At 31.7% G+C, this 18,676-nt stretch overlaps 2 protein-coding genes across 4 annotated transcripts; both read left to right on the top strand.

Moving 5' to 3' along the window:
* The first annotated feature begins 189 nt into the window (after window positions 1-189).
* On the top strand, window positions 190-9,720 carry LOC111716622 (calmodulin). Of its 3 annotated transcripts, none has more exons than XM_023492095.1 (11): window positions 190-226; window positions 288-360; window positions 3,842-3,915; window positions 4,518-4,560; window positions 6,019-6,098; window positions 6,653-6,752; window positions 6,816-6,893; window positions 7,270-7,389; window positions 7,762-7,857; window positions 8,652-8,760; window positions 9,399-9,720. In XM_023492095.1, the coding sequence occupies exons 2-11, from the start codon at window positions 289-291 to the stop codon at window positions 9,488-9,490; spliced, it is 864 nt and encodes a 287-aa protein (XP_023347863.1). In that variant the 5' UTR covers window positions 190-226; window position 288; the 3' UTR covers window positions 9,491-9,720. The 3 variants fall into 3 exon arrangements, with proteins under 3 accessions (XP_023347863.1, XP_023347862.1, XP_023347864.1); XM_023492094.1 differs by having other exon boundaries at window positions 288-369; XM_023492096.1 differs by lacking the exon at window positions 190-226 and adding an exon at window positions 927-954 and having other exon boundaries at window positions 314-369.
* Window positions 9,721-14,155: 4,435 nt separating this feature from the next.
* On the top strand, window positions 14,156-16,662 carry LOC111716623 (uncharacterized). Its single transcript, XM_023492097.1, has 5 exons — window positions 14,156-14,576; window positions 15,565-15,665; window positions 15,734-15,808; window positions 15,892-15,955; window positions 16,528-16,662. The coding sequence occupies exons 1-5, from the start codon at window positions 14,202-14,204 to the stop codon at window positions 16,660-16,662; spliced, it is 750 nt and encodes a 249-aa protein (XP_023347865.1). The 5' UTR covers window positions 14,156-14,201.
* The last annotated feature ends 2,014 nt before the right edge of the window (window positions 16,663-18,676 follow it).

Raw genomic sequence — 18,676 nt, 5'->3', positions numbered from 1 at the left:
AATGTTGCAGACCTTAGATATTTCAAACTATGAATTCTGTTGGATCAAATAATCTGAGTTTGAAATATCAAAGGTTTACAACATCGAGTTCTAAAGATATTGAGGTTTAAATATTTGATTAAATATTTGACTCAATTCCTTCACCAAAGTTTTTTTCTTTTCAAAGTGGAAAAATCATCAACCGTTTAATGTAAAGGGTACTGTTGTGAATTGGTCATTTATCCAGGTAAAACAAATAGATTCTGGCATCGAAGAATAGTTTTTGAAACACCCTGTATATAATACAGGATGACGAAGTATAAACAGAAGGAGTATGAAGCCCTAATATTGGATGAAAGACCAATCATTACAGACGTGAAGGTTGGTACGGTAAGGCACTTAACTTGTACATAAACTGTACATAAACTGTACATCAAATAATAAGTGTTCTCACAACCGCACATCTGCAATTTTCTATGTCCTAGGAACATTATTGTAAAATGGCATTTTATTTAACTAAAATATCGAGTTTGTTTATCGACCTTAGAAAACAATAAAGAAAATATTTTTTAACAGTTGTTTCTAGCAGAGCTTAAAAAAATAGAAAATCATGATTTTTATTTTTCATCTTCTTTTTTAGATTGAAAACATCATGTTTTCATTTCTCATTTAATAATGTTTTCCCATCCTAAAAGACATAATGCATTTAAACTTTTTTTATCAAAAATTAAAAACATTTAATCTGTTATTTACTATTGGAGTTTGGAGATAAACTCTGCATTCTGCAATGTTAAATTTTAAAGGTTTTTCAAATTTATTAATTATAATCTGACAGGTGTTTTTCTAATTTGCAAAATAATTTGCAAAATAATTGATTCGCACGCCAGATTTTTTGCACATAATAAAAATGATTGCTAAAATAAAAATATTTGTTTTTATATTTCCAGTTGAAACTTCGTTTACATCTAAACAAAGGTAAGTGAACTTATTTATAGAATAAAGCTAAAATATTTACTTTTTTAAAAGTAAAAATAATGTCTACAGTTAAAGTAACTGAACCCACACTCGACGGAAAAATAAGGAAAACAACGATTTCTTGTTAATGGTACATATCCCTTACACCTGTGTCCTTTACCCTCTGAACGGGAACTATCGACGTTATTTCAAATGTTTCTCCTTTTAAAGAATTGTGACTTGCGGATGTCTGCTGTCAGGGCCGGGCGGATACAGGGGGGGCGGGGGGACTTTCGCCCCCCCTGACAGATTAATTCGCCCCCCCCATGAATTTGGAAATTTTTGTTCCTATTTTCAGAAAAGCTTCTCATTAGCATGCTTAAGGGAAAGAAACCCTAGTGCAAAACAGGAAAAATATCTGTCTTAATAAACTATAATGTATGAAAAGTTAAAAATCTAGTTTTTTAGTCTTTAGTCATTAATTTTGACTCTTTTTGAGTCTTTTAAGTCAAAAAATCCTGTATCCGCCCCTGTCTGCTGTAAAGACAATTAAATGCAATTGTCAGAATGTTACACTTTTAAGGAATACAAATGACAATATCTTCCTCATTGTTGCTCAGGTACAGGTTTAAAGTGTAGCATTGTGACAAACCAGGAGGGTCACTAATAGTACGCCTAAAATCCCTTTTTTACAAACGAAGACTTGTCAATCATTATTTTCATTTCTAGATACAATTAATAAACACAATCAGAATGATTTATAATTACTTATAATTATCATTTTTAATCATTTCATTGATTTTCCATTGAATATTAATTTCGTAAAGATAATTAGCAGAGAATTATTTTAATGTTTGCATTGGCTCTTCAACAAATTCTGTGCGAGCAAGAAAAAAAATCCGAAATCTATTCAAAATCTCTGGAAACAAGTCATATTATTTTTATCAAGAATTCCACACTTATAGTTTACCTTTTCTGTGTAGAATATAACATTCCTAATGGAGAGAGAAAACGTGTAAAGGGACTGTAAGCGTAATTTCAAGTGACCCTCCATGCAAAAATAGCAATGCTCGATTCACGTCACAACGAAACCCTCGAAACCTTTAACTGATCAATAATGTGGAAGATACTGTCGTTTTTCTAGGTTTAAAATTCTTTGGTTCTTATAATTCCTTTACATGTTTCTGCAGTAGAAATGCGTAATTCATTTTTATTCATACATGATGAAAGGCGCTGTTTTGAATTGGGTATTGCAATCAGTGCATGGAGGGTTACTTGCAATTACGCTTACAGTCCCTTTAAGAAAAAATAATATTTTATTCTAAAAATACTGAAATATTAAAGAAGAGGTATTTAAATTAAAGTGGTTTTGAAGATAACTTTAAACCCCAAACCCACAAACCGTACTAGTACGGGGGCTCTTGATCTGCATGTAAGTGTAACCGCCATTTTAAATGCAAGAATAATTTAGTTTCATATTTGCTGCATGTTGGATTAGATATATATTATTAAATCAAATAGATAAATAAATAACAAAATAATTAAAATATATTTATACTACAACATCCTAAATTGTGCACAGTGTAATGCACTGTATTGTATCCAGGTATAAACAGTGTAAAGTGTATACTGTACTATATCCAGGTATAAACAGTGAACACTATCCAGTAAACAGTGTACAGTGTACTATAACTAATTCATGTATAAACAGTGTAAAGTGTATACTCTACTGTATCCAGGTATAAACAGTGTACAGTGTACTGTACCGTATCCAGGTATAAACAGTGTACAGTTTGTAATGTACTGTATCCAGGTATGAACAGTGTACAGTGTATTGTACTGTATCCAGGTAAAAATTATTTAAAGTGTACTGTATCAAGGTATAACAGTGTACAACGTACTGTTCTGAATCCAGTAATAAACAATGTACAGTGCACTGTACTGTATCCAGGTAAAAACAATGTACAGTGTGCTGTACTGTATCCAGGTATAAACATTAAACAGTTTACAGTATACTGTATCCAGGTATAAACAGTGTATAGTGTTTTGTACTGTAATATATTTAGGTATAAACAGTTTACAGTGTACTGTACTGTATCCAGGTATAAAAAGTGTTCAGTTTACTGTACTGTATCCAGGTATAAAAAGTGTACAGTTTACTGTACTGTATCCAGGTATAAACAGTTTACAGTGTACTGTATCTAGGTTTAAACAATGTATTGTGTACTGTGTTGTATCCAGGTATTAACAGTGTACTGTACTGTATCCAGGTTTAAACAGTGTACAGTGTCTTGTACTGTATCCAGGTATAAACAGTGTACAGTGTCTTGTACTGTATCCAGGTATAAACAGTGTACAGTGTCTTGTATTGTATCCAGGTATAAACAGTGTACAGTGTATGTACTTTATCCAGGTATAAACAGTGTCCAACTTACTGTACTGTATCCAGATATAAACAGTGTACAGTGTTCTGTACTGTATCCAGGTATGAACAGATTACATTGTACTGAATCCAGGTATAAACAGTGTACAGTTTACTGTACTGTATCCAAGTATAAACAGTGAACAGTGTATTTTACTGTATCCAGGTATAAACAGTGTACAGTGTACTTAACTGTATCTAGGTATAAAAATTGTACAGTGTACTGCACTGTAACCAGGTATAAACAGTGTATAGTGTATGTGCTGTATCTAGGTATAAACAGTGTACAGTGTACTGTTCTGTAGCCAGGTATAAACAGTGTAATGTGTACTGTACTGTATCCAGGTATAAACAGTGTACAGTGTATGTGCTGTATCTAGGTATATACATTGTACAGTGTACTGTACTGTATTCAGGTATAAGCAGTGTCCTATACTGTAATGTATCAAGGTATAAACAGTGTCCAGTGTATTGTACTGTATCCAGGTATGTCGGGACCAGACGAATCCTCCAGATATGTTGACCGACAGGGAGCTCTTAGAGGTGACAGCAGTGTTCAGGTATGTCGAAACCTAACATTAAATAAAGGGATTGTTAATGTTGTTAGTACAAGGGATATATATCGTTGATATGCCACTCTTTAAATGAAAGGTCACTTGAAATTACGTCTATAGTTTTTATGAAACTATTGTGTACTTAATCATTCTTACTCGCTTAATCGTGAATTTAATAATGAACGTGCTATAAAGTTTTTTTTGGATATTTCCAAAATATTTTTTTTCAGTTGAAATAAAATAAAAAATCAACTTTATATTTTGACTTCTGATTTGTTTCAAGGCTTATTTGATTTAAAAGAGCCATTGAAATAAGACAAGTACACAAACGTTTCATATTATTTTGTCCCCCTCTAAAGCTCGGGACAAAATTAAATCTAAAAAGGCTTGAACCTTCTCGATAAAGAGAACATTTCTGTGCAAAAACTTTACAACACTGCGGACCAAAATAACAGTGTTATAAATAGTTAAAGTGTTTCGAGATTTGATCAGATCAGCGAAGCGGTTTAAATTCTTAAAATTCAGCCTTTGGATAAACTTTTGTTTTTGAATTTGAACAAAACGACCAACAATCTAAACACCCTGTGATTTATTCTCAACATTTTTAGATCGTTCGAAACTGGCCTCAGAGAAGCGACAATTTATCCGAAGGTAAAAATAAATATTTACAGATAAAAAGGGACCAATGGATAGATTAATAGCTATATCGATAGAACACTAAATATTGTCCATTATAGGGTTCTTTGAATTAGCGAAAACCCCTAATTCTTGAAAAGACGACATCTAGTGTTGTATCTGTATTGTTATTAATCTATGGGCCAATGAGTTCCCATCTTGTGAAAGAGAAACAGTAAACCAAAAAAGAAATCACGTGGAATAAGATTTCTTATGATATAACTTTTCACTTTTTTTCTGCATACTATCTTTTTAACACTAGACAGTATATTTTTTTTAATTTCCTGTAAAAAGTCGTCGTTAAAGTCGAAATTTTTTTTCTGGACCTTTACACGCTAGAATGACCCTAACCTTGGATCAATGTATGCAATGGGAAACCGTCCCATATATCAGGTTCAGAGATAACGTTGAAAGGACGTAAAATACGCTTCTTGATACATTTTGCAACTCTTCTTTATTAAAGCAGATCAAACGCGTTATAACTCTTCACAAACACATACCCATCTTAAATCTTTGTAGCCCTGGATAATAAGAATTCAAAGCCGCAAGATGCTTGTTTCTAGCTCTATTTCAGCATGTACAATGTACATATTACAGTACGCTAAAACGTTATGACTGGTAGAAAGTTGAAAGATTGTTTCCATAAATCTTCAATTTTTGAATTTTTCTAAATCCACTAATGTGAAAACAGAAAAAAAGAAAAATATTTAGTTTTACGATATATTTAAGAAAGCAAGATTGAAAGGCTAAAACTATAATACGAAAGGGGGGCGGTAAGCTCTCTAGAATCCTGGAATATAAAAAAAACAAGCTGTATTGTTGTCCTATCTGTGTTTATCTGTGTTGAGGTCACTGATAGATACTTATCTCTGCATACCACCAGTTCACAGACAATGTACTAAAGAAAGGGGCTAAATGAAAACAGGTTCAGGAGGAGTAAAGAGGGATAACTTATTTAAATTCATAAAAAGATTATTAACGTTAAATCCAGATTTTCATATTCATTCTTTCTTTCATTTTGATATTTTAATTGATTCAAAGAAATCAAATATTATATTTTTGTAGAGACACAAAGGAATTGAGTCTTCGCCACAAGCTCAAATTTTCTAATCTTTTTTCACTTGATAAACCTTCTATTTCAAACATAGGCTAATTGATTTGATAGAATTCATATTTTGAAATATCTATATGGTATACAACATTGGGTTGCAAAGATATAGGGATTGAAAAATCAGAATTTGTGTAAAAGACAATTTTCAATATTCAACAAAAAAATACTCTCTGCACATTCTTCCATGAAAAAAGATCTTATTAAAAACTAAGAAAAAAAGACATTATGAAAACCATGCTTACAATATATGTACTAGATTAAATACGTTTCAATATCCAAAATTTTCAATTTTGTAATTTTAATTGAAATTTTTGAATTTTTAGGATTTACACAAGGCGATGAAAATGCTTGGATTGAATCCTATGGAACAAGAAGTGGTGGATATTCCAAATGAAATAGCAAGGTAAAACTTAAATGCAGGGTAACCCTCAAAGTGTAAGATTTTATACAGTGGACTGCGTTTATATCAATACAATGAAGACGACTTTTCTATGTAAGTTTTGATTTCTAACAAGCTTTTTTTTAAATCACAAGTTTACAATTGTAAATTAAGAGAAACTGTCAATGTTTATTTGTATCCATGCTGTTTAAAAGCTTGGTAGAAATCAAAACTTGAAATCGATCCTCGCCTTCATCGTAATAATATATACGACGTCGACAACGACTGAACCTCGTTGAATTTAAGCTTCCATTATGTTTTTCAAATCATGCTAATTAGCAAAGGATGAGGCTGTAAAGACGACCCAACTAATTAATGATGTTTGCCTTCAACTTTGTATTAAAATGGTTTATGTGTGCAAGAAATCCTGAATGCACGAAAAGAGACAAAAAAATTCCATTCAGTCATCTTTGAAGTTTCATCCTTTGTGGGTAACCCTGTATATATATATACACAAATATATATATATTATTGCCAACCTTGCATTAAAAAGTGTCTTTCATGACGTTAAATTTCAGAAATGGTTTAATATATTTTCCGGATTTCTGTGAGGTGATATTAAAACGGTACAGACAGGACGATAAAGCAGAAGAGAGTTTTAGACAAAATATGTTTAAGGTAAATTTTTTTTTTCGAAAAAAAAAATACTTTTTTTGTGAAGTAGATTATTTATTGTTACAGATGTTATGTGGGACCGAGCCATTCCCGACAGATTTTAAAGCAAAGAAATATAAATTAGACAAGCATTTTCTTTCAAAGGTAAGATTTTTAAAATCTGAAAGTAAAAAAAAAACTATTTTTAAGATTTTTTATTTAGCAAATAATAGATTATAGAATTGTCTTGACATTGCGACTAATTAAACCGATTAAGCAGTCTCTTCTCAATGGCTGGATACATTTAATTCTGATCGTTTCTGGTTGGTTCAAGAAGAAAAATCAGCCAATCAGGAGAGACAAAGTGAATTGCACATTATGCAAACAATGCATACGCCTTTTTTATCACAATCATCTATTCTATAGCGCTAGTATTTAGAGACAGACTTGGTCGTTAAGATATGCTAATTCGCGGTGTTCCTTATTCCAAACATTGGGATAGTATGTTTATTTTTAAATAACTAAACACTGTACCTTGAAGGATGATTTCCGTCACATGATGAGGAATCTGCCTGTACCAGTAGAGGAGGAGGATATTGAGGAGATGTTTACCTACGCTGACCGGGACAATGATGGCAAGCTCTCATATAAGGAGTTTCAGGTATAGCATTTACCCTGTTAACCAAACTACGTAATTTACGCATAAATAAAACTTTATGGACTTTTACAGACTTAGAAAATTATTACTGAACTTTCAAAATTTTTAACTCGGAATTCTTTGTGTAGATTTTGATATTCTTTTTTTATTTGTTAATTGTGACTTTTAAATTTCAACTACTGCAAAGAAAGGCTAAACAGCCTAATATTTTATGAAAGAGTAATATATAATACTGTATAATGTATATACCAATGCTATTTCTTTAAATGTTGAACAAAATTACATCAGAGAATATTTATTGATATTTATCAGTTGCAGACAAAGTCCTACGGAAATTAATTGGCAAATCAGATTTAAAATCTATTTAAAAATTAGGTTATGGTGAATCCACCAGCTCCCCCAGAAATACCACGTCCAACTATTGATGATTTTAATGAGATGAGGGCCAGATCTACCCTTTCTCTAAACCAGGTGTTCAATATATAAATTTGGCTTGTCTGTCTGGGTGTCTGTTTGTTTGTTTGTATCCAATAAACGTCAAAACGGCTGAACCGATCGTGCCCAATTTTTTTGTGGACATCACATGACCACAGAGAAGGTTTATGAATGATAAAAATAAAAAAATGTGTTTTAAAGGTTTTTAATTTTGTCAAAAAATTTAAATTCTTGAAAATCCGCGAATTTTTTTTTAAAAGTCCGCAAAATTTTTTTCTTCTTTGTTTTAAAATGTAAACAAAAAGAACATGTTCACAATTTAAATAGAAGATGGGCGCGAAACGCCCTAAAAGCCTAGTATATATATACTTTGTGTATTTGTTTATCTGTTTGTCTTCAATAAACATCTAAACGATTGAGTTGATCAGACTCACTTGACCCCAGGTAAGGTAGTTGATCAGACTCACTTGACCCCAGGTAAGGTAGTTGATCAGACTCACTTGACCCCAGGTAAGGTAGTTGATCAGACTCACTTGACCCCAGCTACGGTAGTTGATCAGACTCACTTGACCCCAGGTAAGGTAGTTGATCAGACTCGCTTGACCCCAGGTAAGGTTTATGGACTGTCAAAGTTGAAGAATTTTGTCTAGAAAAAAATGTTGACAATCATTATTTTTGAAAATGCACAAATTTGAATAGAAATCCGCCAAAATTTAAAAATGATAAAAAATGGCCACTTTGAGAGCAACATATTAAAGCTGAAATTCTAAATAGGACAGGGAGGCCCTAAAAGTCTAGTTATATAATATTCAATAATATACATTTGTTAGGATACATCGAGTATGCCTGAAAGGTTTGCCTCAACTGAAAGATTACAACACTCCTCTTCTCCTGAAATCTACGGAACAATGTCCAGCAGGTTCAGATCAGCTGCTCCAGGTAAACCGGTTTATAAAATCATTCTTTAAAGGGACTGCAGTATACGTAAATTTCAAGTTTCTTTCCACGTAAAGATGTCAATGCCCGATTTACAACGGTACCCTTAAAAGCTTTGTCTGCTGTTCAATTTTGTTTGTGGTTTCTCTGCGAAAATGACTTGCACATTTCTTGTTTATAAGAAGATATAGAGAAACTCACACATGACAACACTTTTTTAGTCAGAAAAACGACAGTATCTTCCACATTTTTGATCAGATTAATGTTTCAAGGGTACCGTTGTAAATTAAGGGAATTGCCATCTTTGCATAAAGGATCATTTAGAATTACGCTTACAGTCCCTTTAAGAAGGCAACACAATATTTGGGCTCTTGGCACATTTGAAGTTTTTAATATGTGTGTCAAAGGAATTGAGTCCTAGCTACAAACTTAAATTTTAAAATATAATAATTTTGCAAACTGGTGGTGTAAACCTTTTTATATTTCAAACTTAAGTTATTTAATCTAACAGAATTCATAGTTTAAAGTGTCTAAGGTCTACGACATTGGGTTGCAAAGGGATGGGAAAATAACAATTTTTGACAAAGCAAATGAATATTCAAAAACATTCAAAAAATAACAATTTGAATTTTTATCTTCAGGTACTTGTTCACCTGGCTCAACCAGATCCAAAATATCAACAGTAGTCAACCAGACTAATATATCCAGGCTTCCTGGGACTACAAGAGTTTAAAAGATTTAAATATCAACAGTAGTCAACCAGACTAATATATCCAGGCTTCCTGGGACTATAAGAGTTTGAAAGATCAAAAAAATCACCAAGTCAACCAGACTAATATATCCAGGCTTCCTGGGACTACAAGAGTTTAAAAGATCGAAAATATCAACTGAGCTGGGAACTTTAGAATGATGGATATCGGGATTAATGCTTGATCCACTCTTTTTCTTAATCTCCTGATTAAATATTGCTTGTTCTCCTCATGAATTTAATCTCCAGATTAATTAACAGAACGGGATTAAGGATATCCCATTCTAAAGTTTTCAGCTCTAGTTAACCAGACTTATATCAATACAAAATATTAACATATATATGGAATTAGTGGCCTTATAAAAAATTGCTCAAATACAAAAATTTAACTGTACGAAGGGCGCTGAAATTCAAATAATAAAAATGCAAATGCAATTTTAAAGATTTAAATATTTTACTCATTAAAAAACAGGTGTTTGTAGGATATTTTTACATATTATTATAAATATTTATTAATACATAGCATATCAATTAAATGTATAAATGTATCATTTACTCTCAGACAAATTAGAATCAATGAAAATTTAAACCCCCTCGGGATTCAATGATAAACCCTTTGTCTGAGAGTAAATGACATTCCTTCGTAAAAAATAACAAATCATTTTTATTATTTATTTTTATTTTTAAAAGGGGCGGGATTAAATGAAAATTGTTGCGTACCAAAAAAAACAGCTTTTTATAAAGGAATGATTTAACAAAGACCTTTACAAATATTAAATTTTTAATTTCCATGCAATAATACAATATTTTCTTGCTACAGTTATAATTTCTAAAAAGTAAACAAAAAACGAAAGAGAAGGATGATTTAATGTCTAAAAAATAATATTGTTTTTGTATAAATGATGTCTAAATAATGATGGTTTATATTATAGTTCTTAATTTCTTTTTAAATCCTATAATGTTGATATTAATAATACTATCATAATTGTAAAAAAAGATATTTGAGTGTATAATTTTGTCATTTCTTCCTTGTAAAATATTATTTTATTTATAGAGCAATAAACCTATTATACTAACCTGGCTAAACCAATAAACTGGTGATGCGGCAAATAGATAAGAAGAATAAGAGGGGGGGGAAGACGGGGGGGGGTTGTATAGAGTATGACGAAGTAGAAGGAAAGAGAAGGGGTAAGGACTAAGGAAGATAGGTTTATATTGTAATCGAAGTATGACAAGGGAGGGAGAGGATAGGGAAAGGATTTAAAGACAAAGGAACCGAAGGTATTACTAAATGTACGTATATATTTTAACTTTAATAATTTATTTTAATTGAGGGATGTGGGCACAAGCTCACGCATACAAATATAACTACATATCAGTAAACATTTTTCCTGTTTGTTATTGAAGTCTTTCTATTATTTGTATCTCTCAAGATTGATTAAAACATGTGTACCCCAATTTTTTGCGTTGGGTTAGCACTTTCACTTTGTTTTTTTGTAAAGCATTGATGGTTTCACTAATTCTACGTTATTTATTCTATATTTACTAACTAATGTTTTAATTGCTAAGAACAGGCATGTTTTTAAAGTTGTGGTGTACAAGGAGAGAAAAGAAGGGGATGTGGGGGAATAAAAGGAACTGATATGGATTAGGAGAAGGAGAAATTAGATTGCTTAGGAGCCCCTAGAGAGAGTTGGAGCCCCTAGAGAGAGTAGGAGCCCCTAGAGAGAGTAGGAGCCCCTAGAGAGAGTAGGAGAAAAAAGAAAGTGACCAAAGGACTCAAGTAAAGAAAGTAAAATAAAAGTTAAAAAAACATAGAATGGGTGAGAAAGTGGAAAGTGGAAAGTGGAGGAACAATAAAAAGAATGGGTATTAGAGGAAGAGGTATAAGAACATAGAGAGAATACTGTAATAATATTGAAAGAAAAAAGAGGAAAGTGAGAAGAAGATTTAATATATATTATAAAATAAGAAGTGTAAGGAAGAGGAAGGGATGGAAGGTAGGATGGCCGGAAGTAGTAGAGGTAGGGTAGAGGAAGGTAGATAGAGGGAAGCTAAATAACAGAAGGGAGGGAAGTTAAGAACACTCATGATGGAAGGTGGAAACGGGAGGGGGGGGAGTGAAAGGTATACAGAGAGAGAGAGGGGGGAAAACTTTATGATTAAGGGAAAGTGAGAAGGGAAAAAAGGGGGAGGGGGCAATCACATTTTTTGAGATGGAGGGGGGAGGGAGCTGGGGCAGTAAAAGTAAGGTGAAAGTTTAAGTTCCTGAAACCTTTGTTCTATAAAAGTATACAGAATATTTCCTTCCATATCCACCTCACAGACAGCTCACATGTCCTAGAACCATTTAAACCATTCCAGTTGGATACAAGAAAAACAGGTTTACCAAACAGACAGATAGATAGATACAGATGGATGGTTAGATAGATAGATAGAGATAGGTGGTTTAATAGATAGATAGATAGATAGATAGATAGATAGATAGATAGATAGATAGATAGATAGATAGATAGATAGATGAATAGATGAATAGATAGATAGATAGATAGATGGATAGACATAAGATGAAATGAAAGGAAAAGTTGGATGATGTTTGACTGGTGAAGTGAAGTATACAGAGAGTAGAGATTAACGAACAGTTCAAGCTCAACCTTCAACTTGGAAACCAGAATACACAAGGATACATAGGTTCTGAACACCGGTTAAACACTACATATAATGCAGTACGTTTCAGTGATTTGCAAACAATATAACACAGTGACTTGTACAGGGTTACCTGCAAAGGAAAGACTTTAAAACTTAGGTCTTGAGATTATTGTATGTCTTCTATCTTAAATATTGTATTAAAATGGGTTACTCAAGTTCTTAAATATTGTATTAAAATGGTTTACTCAAGGATTTTTAAATATTGTATTAAAATGGGTTACTCAAGGATTTTCAAATATTGTATTAAAATGGGTTACTCAAGGATTTTTAAATATTGTATTAAAATGGGTTACTCAAGGATTCTCAAATATTGTATTACAATGGGTTACTCAAGTTCTTAAATATTATATAAAAATGGATTACTCAAGGATTTTTAAATATTGTATTAAAATGAGTTACTCAAGGATTCTTAAATATTGTATTAAAATGAGTTACTCAAGGATTTTTAAATATTGTATTAAAATGAGTTACTCAAGGATTTTTAAATATTGTATTAAAATGGGTTACTCAAGGATTCTCAAATATTGTATTAAAATGGGTTACTCAAGTTCTTAAATATTGTATTACAATGGATTACTCAAGGATTTTTAGATATTGTATTAAAATGAGTTACTCAAGGATTCATAAATATTGTATTAAAATGAGTTACTTAAGGATTCTTAAATATTGTATTAAAATGAGTTAATCAAGGATTCATAAATATTGTATTAAAATTGGTTACTCAAGTTCTTAAATATTGTATTAAAATGAGTTACTCAAGGATTCATAAATATTGTATTAAAATTGGTTACTCAAGGATTTCGAAAAGAGAGAAACAAGTTTACACTTCACAGTAGTTAATGTAGGGAGGGAACCAAGAATTCAAGCAAAGCAACGTCGTCTTTGAATTCTCCTATTTTCGGGTATCCTTAGTATATTTACAGCTAAAGAATTGTACAGGGTTACCCACAAAGGATGAGACTTTAATAACGACCTAAAGTCATAAGATATAGTGATCTGAAGGTTGAATTTGGTCTGTTTTAATTTGAAGGGAATCAATACTGTAGGAAAGGTTTTATAAATTCCGTATAATTGTCTCTTTAGTATCACCCTTTGATGGTAACCCTTTAGTACATGCGGTATCCTAAAAGTTTGTACACGTACATATTAACTCTTTGTCTTGTATATTGTGTTGCAAATTTTACAGATGTACTTTTAACTGTTAATTTTTAATTCCGCAATCGCAGGTGAAGTAAAATAAAATGATACAGTGGCGTTTTATGCTATTGTATGTTTTTGTTCGCTTTTTTGTACATTGATGTTTTGTACAATACAGATGTACATTTTATATAGTACATGTAGCATACTTAATTTAATATATGTAAGGGTACATGTATTGTAGTACAGAATGTAGTTCACATATCAAGTATTCATTATTTATTCGTGCATGCAGTACAGTATTGTAAAATCTTTAATTCTCGTTATTATTATTAAAAGCAATAACATTCTTTACACCCATAATACCTTCATACAATGTACTGCACAGAAACCCCAGTCATATCAAATAGATTATCAATGTACCTGAAAATATATTTGAGTCTAATAGTTAATTTTACCGGATTATAAAAAAGAGACGAGTATATTCTGATAATAATTCAGGCACTCCTGGGCCGATTTGCTTCAATCTTTGATTGGAAAACTCGGTAGTAAAACGGTTCTGTCGGTTATGTTCTTATAGTTCGGGTTTAAAGTTCTAATCTTAGTTTCCAGGAAAAGCTGGGTTCCCAAGCTTAGAACTAAATAATTTGCAATGGATTATTCATGTTTTTTAATGAACTAACTCTGAAGGACGATGAGGATTTTTTTCATAAAAACTATTTTTAGACATTTCCGGTAAATACAAATATTTATTTATGATTTACGCTCTAATCTCTTCTAAAATCATGAAAACTCCCTTTAATTCAAAATTTACATTTTTTCAGAAATAAACCCCTCCTATAGGTTTAGAATGAAACTGGTTGAGCTTGGAAAAGAGATTCCCAAACCAGAGGTCGGAAAAGAGGCTCACGAACCAGAGGTCGGAAAAGAGGCCAAGGAGATAGAATTAATCCAGATGAAGGACATCAGTGGGGAGAATAAAAATAAAGATTCCTTTAGTGGGCAATTAAAAAACGGGAAACCCAGGAATAAAGATGAGAAAGTTGAGGATGAGAGTGAGGATGATAAAACTGAGGACGAGGGGATCGAGGATGAGAGAACAGAGGTCGAACGGATGAAGGACGAGAAAAAGATAAATGGAAAAATGATCGAGAAAACAGAAAAAATAGAAAAGCTTGAAAAAATTGTGAAAACCACGAAGGTTGAAGGAGAAAAACCTACGAAGGTAATTAAAATAAAAGAATTAATTAGATTTTTTTCTCTCTTTATTCTAATAATTATGGATTAAATATATAGTTTCAAGCAAATTCACACCCCTATAACCTCTAAAGGTTCATACCTTCAAGGCCAGTTCAAAAATTGCATTACTCACAAGTTCAATGGTTCAGGTGTTGTGGAGATTTCAACTAAAAGTATAGTCGTAAAAATGTGAAAAACTTAATTTTTTTACATAGATTACCATTTGGCACATGTTTCAATAAGAGTGCTGAAAACAAACTATAACTATATCAACCCCCCCCCCCTTCCCCTCATAAAGGGTTAAAAAGAGTTAAAAAAGAAATTTAATTACGGAATGCAAAATAATGATAAAAAGTGTTATGATAGACTGCATTACAAATACAGCATTTGACTGTTTGTCATAAGTCTGTCTCTGCTGGTGCATGCAATTAATAAAAAAATTGCACGTTGATTAATGCATCTAATGCATTTTCTGCAGTATTTGACCGTGAAATCCATTTTTTATTAAACCGGAATAAAATGTATCTTTCATAATTTGTTAAATCCATATCTTGAATAATTTGTAATCATAACATCTTGAATAGTTAAATTTTAATTGCATGAGAGTTAAAATCTACCATGTCACAATAGTGAAGTTTGGAATTACAAGTCATTTAATTCAAATTAACCGTGAATATGCTAAAAACTAAACCTCAAAGTTTATTACGTGGATTTGAAAATCAAAGATTTTAGTCAAAAACAAAGATTAAAAACAAAGATTGAAAACAAAACAAAGATTCTAAGGAAAACATTGAAAAGAAAAGCAAAGATTCTAAAAAAAAATTGAAAACAAAAAAAAATTGAAAAGAAAAACAAAGATTGCAGAACATAAACAAAAATAAGAAAAAAATGATTATAAACCAAAAGTGTAAAGGATTTAGCGATCTTAAAAATGTGGAACAGTATTCTATCCTTAAATCTTCGTTTATCTAAAGGAGGAGAGAGAATACATCCTGAGCAAGGTTACAGAACTACAGGAGCAGTTCAATCCTGTAGATTTCAAGGAGATCATTAATAATAAGAACTACTTTAATCGGTGATTATTATTATTCATTTATTATTATAATTATTTATATATAAAAGATAAAAGATCTATTTGTTTAGGTTTTGGTTCCATGCCTATCATATGCCTGGAGATCAAATAGAAAATTGTAAAAATCTAATAATAAATTCACTTAGGTAATTTTTAGCTTTTTTATTGTTAATCTTTTTTATCTTAAAATTTCTAAAAAAGTTGTTTTGATAACTTTGCTTTTTTAAAGATGGAGAGAGGAGTTTGGGGTCCGAGGTATAACTGAAGACGACATTGATCCTATGGATAAAAAGGTAAAAAGATAAGATAAAAATAGCATTAAAAAAGTCATGCTTTAATGCATGCAAGATTTTAAAAACAAAAACTTAAATTTACCTTTGTTGTATTTGTATTATGACTCCCTGTACAGTGTATATGCCTAGGTTGAGGGAGTACAATGGCAGGAGATCATAGCAATACGATGAAGACGACGTTTTTATTCAAGTTCTGAGTGTTAACAAGCTTTTATAGAATTACAAGTTTACAAGTAATCAAAGAGAATCTTTTGTGATTGACAGCTTTTCTTGACTTCTATGTCTATGTGAATCCATGTTGCTAAACAGCTTGATATAAATCAAAATTGAAAACGCAAGTTGTCTTCATTGTATTGATTAAATCGCCTACCTCTGTATTTTACCGGAATAGGAAAAGGAGTGGGACTAAGCTCCTTGTATGTACATGTCTAGGTTGGGGGAGTGTTTCCCGAAAAAGGGACAGGAGTGGGAGTAAACTCCTTGTATGTATATATGTCTAGGTTGGGGGAGTATTTTCCCGAAATAGGGACAGGAGTGCAGTGGGAGTAAACTCCTTTTATGTATATGTCTAGGTTGGGGGAGTATTTGCCCGGAACAGGGACAGGAGTGGGAGTAAACTCCTTGTTGTTACTGTAAGGAAGCACTACAAGGACTCCACAAAAAGCTTGGTAAGAACTGTTATCTCAGGAGTATGTAAAAATCGTTAGATATCTATAGAGATAATCGTCTTTTTTTAATTTAAATGTTTCCAGTTTTCTATTGACGATTGATGAAAACCCGCTTTCAGATCTTCTTTTCATATTTGCCTAGAAATTGTTTTACACAATTTGCTGATTATCTCTATTTACTTTTTATTTATAAATACTCTGATGAATTTAATCCCGTAGCATCACGATATACAATTAACAATCTTGGGCCTTAACCTTTCAGGCCACGAGTTTTATGTTGCATTTAAAAACACAATTTACATATTTAATATAAAAACTCTAAATACTTAAAGAATATATATTTTAAGAAATATGAACTATATTTCATATGATGTACGAAATGTACTGGCTCCGATCTAGTAGACTTCAGGGTCACCCCTGATAAGGACAAAACTTAAATGACGGTTGCCTAAAAAATTTCAATTCTAAAAGTTTTTTTTAGAGTTTTTTTTCCGCAAGAGAGAAAAATTTCGGTGTTTTCCAAACAATCGCGTCTTATCAAATTGTAAAATTTAAGAAGAAAAGATAACAATTGAGTTAAATCTTCCATTTTGGTGACTTTTTAACAAATGATTTTTACGGTGGTTTCACATGATGCATGCTGTTTTAATCTGTCATTCCACTAACAATTTATTAACAAAAAATAATGACTCCATTTCTTCTTTTTCAGCGGAAAGTAGATATAGCAAATAAAGACAAAGAAAGACGAAATATAAATGAACGAATGTTTACAAATTATCACACACTAACACCAAGAAATATATAATTATATGTTTTATAAAAATAAGCATCACATTTTCTTGGAGGAATAAAAACAAAACCTCAGCCTTAGGCAGTTAGTAACACTGAGCTATAAAAAATCAAGTGAATCTTTTTTAGTAAAAAGAACTGAGCTGAAAACTTTAGAATGAGATATCCTTAATCCCGATTACTTAATCCGCGCACTCCAGTATGCCAAGTCCATTAGCGTCTGATCCAATCAGGGTTCAGTCATGTGTTTGTTGTCTATTCTGAACCAATAGAAATAGTTTGACGGTAACATCTATCTTTCTATCTATCTCATTATTCAATTAGAGTTATGAATCCTTCAACTGGCGCTAACAGTAAATGGTGTCCGAGTATCCAATGGACACACTTTTTATTTTCTTCTTAAACCACTCTTTCTTGGATATATAGTAGAGAAAAATCAAAAACAGGTTTTTCTAAATTAGAGAGTTCCTCCCATTTAAGTATATAATCTTAAATGGCGCTCAAAATTTCAAATTTATCTGCGTCATATATGCGACTCTGATTGGTTGAACTTTATACACTTTTCAGGATACAAGTACAAGATTAGATTAGTCTCGATTTTATGAAAAAGAAAGGATCACGCATTAATCTCGATATCCACCACTCTAAAGTTTTCAGCTCTGGAAACTTTGGTTCATTTAAAGAAAGTATATTCTGATTATTAGTCAAGTTTGCATGAGTGCAAGTTGTTTTTTGTTTTCTTTGCATCAAATTTTCAGACAGCATCGACTTTAAATTGTCGCAACGCCTTGTCCTTTGGTTTTACCTCACCAATTCACTTATTCATTTTGTAACCCAAGACATATACATTCTAAAGCGCAATTTTTCTTTGTTTACTTAAAGAACGGGTAAAGAATATACAGGGTTACCCACAAAGGATTAAAAGCTACCTAAACATCTTTTGGTCGTATATTTAATGACTGGGTAACAATAATACAGTTATCTTTAAAGTCTCATATTTTTCAAATCTGTTGTTTAACGTTGGAAACAAAAAGTTATTATAGGGTTTTTAACCCTCCAGGCTCCATGTTTAATCTTTATATTTTGACCCACCATGTTTAATCTTTATATTTTGACCCTCCAAGTTTAATCTTTATATTTTGACCCTCCATGTTTAATCTTTATATTTTGACCCTCCATGTTTAATCTTTATATTTTGACCCTCCATGTATAATCTTTATATTTTGACCCTCCATGTATAATCTTTATATTTTGACCCTCCATG

Source organism: Eurytemora carolleeae, unplaced genomic scaffold, assembly GCF_000591075.1.
Source record: "Eurytemora carolleeae unplaced genomic scaffold, Eaff_2.0 scaffold2117, whole genome shotgun sequence".
Classification (NCBI taxonomy): Eukaryota; Metazoa; Arthropoda; class Copepoda; order Calanoida; family Temoridae; genus Eurytemora; species Eurytemora carolleeae.
The sequence above is the reverse complement of the archived record's forward strand: the minus strand, read 5'-3'. Positions and strand labels throughout refer to the sequence as shown.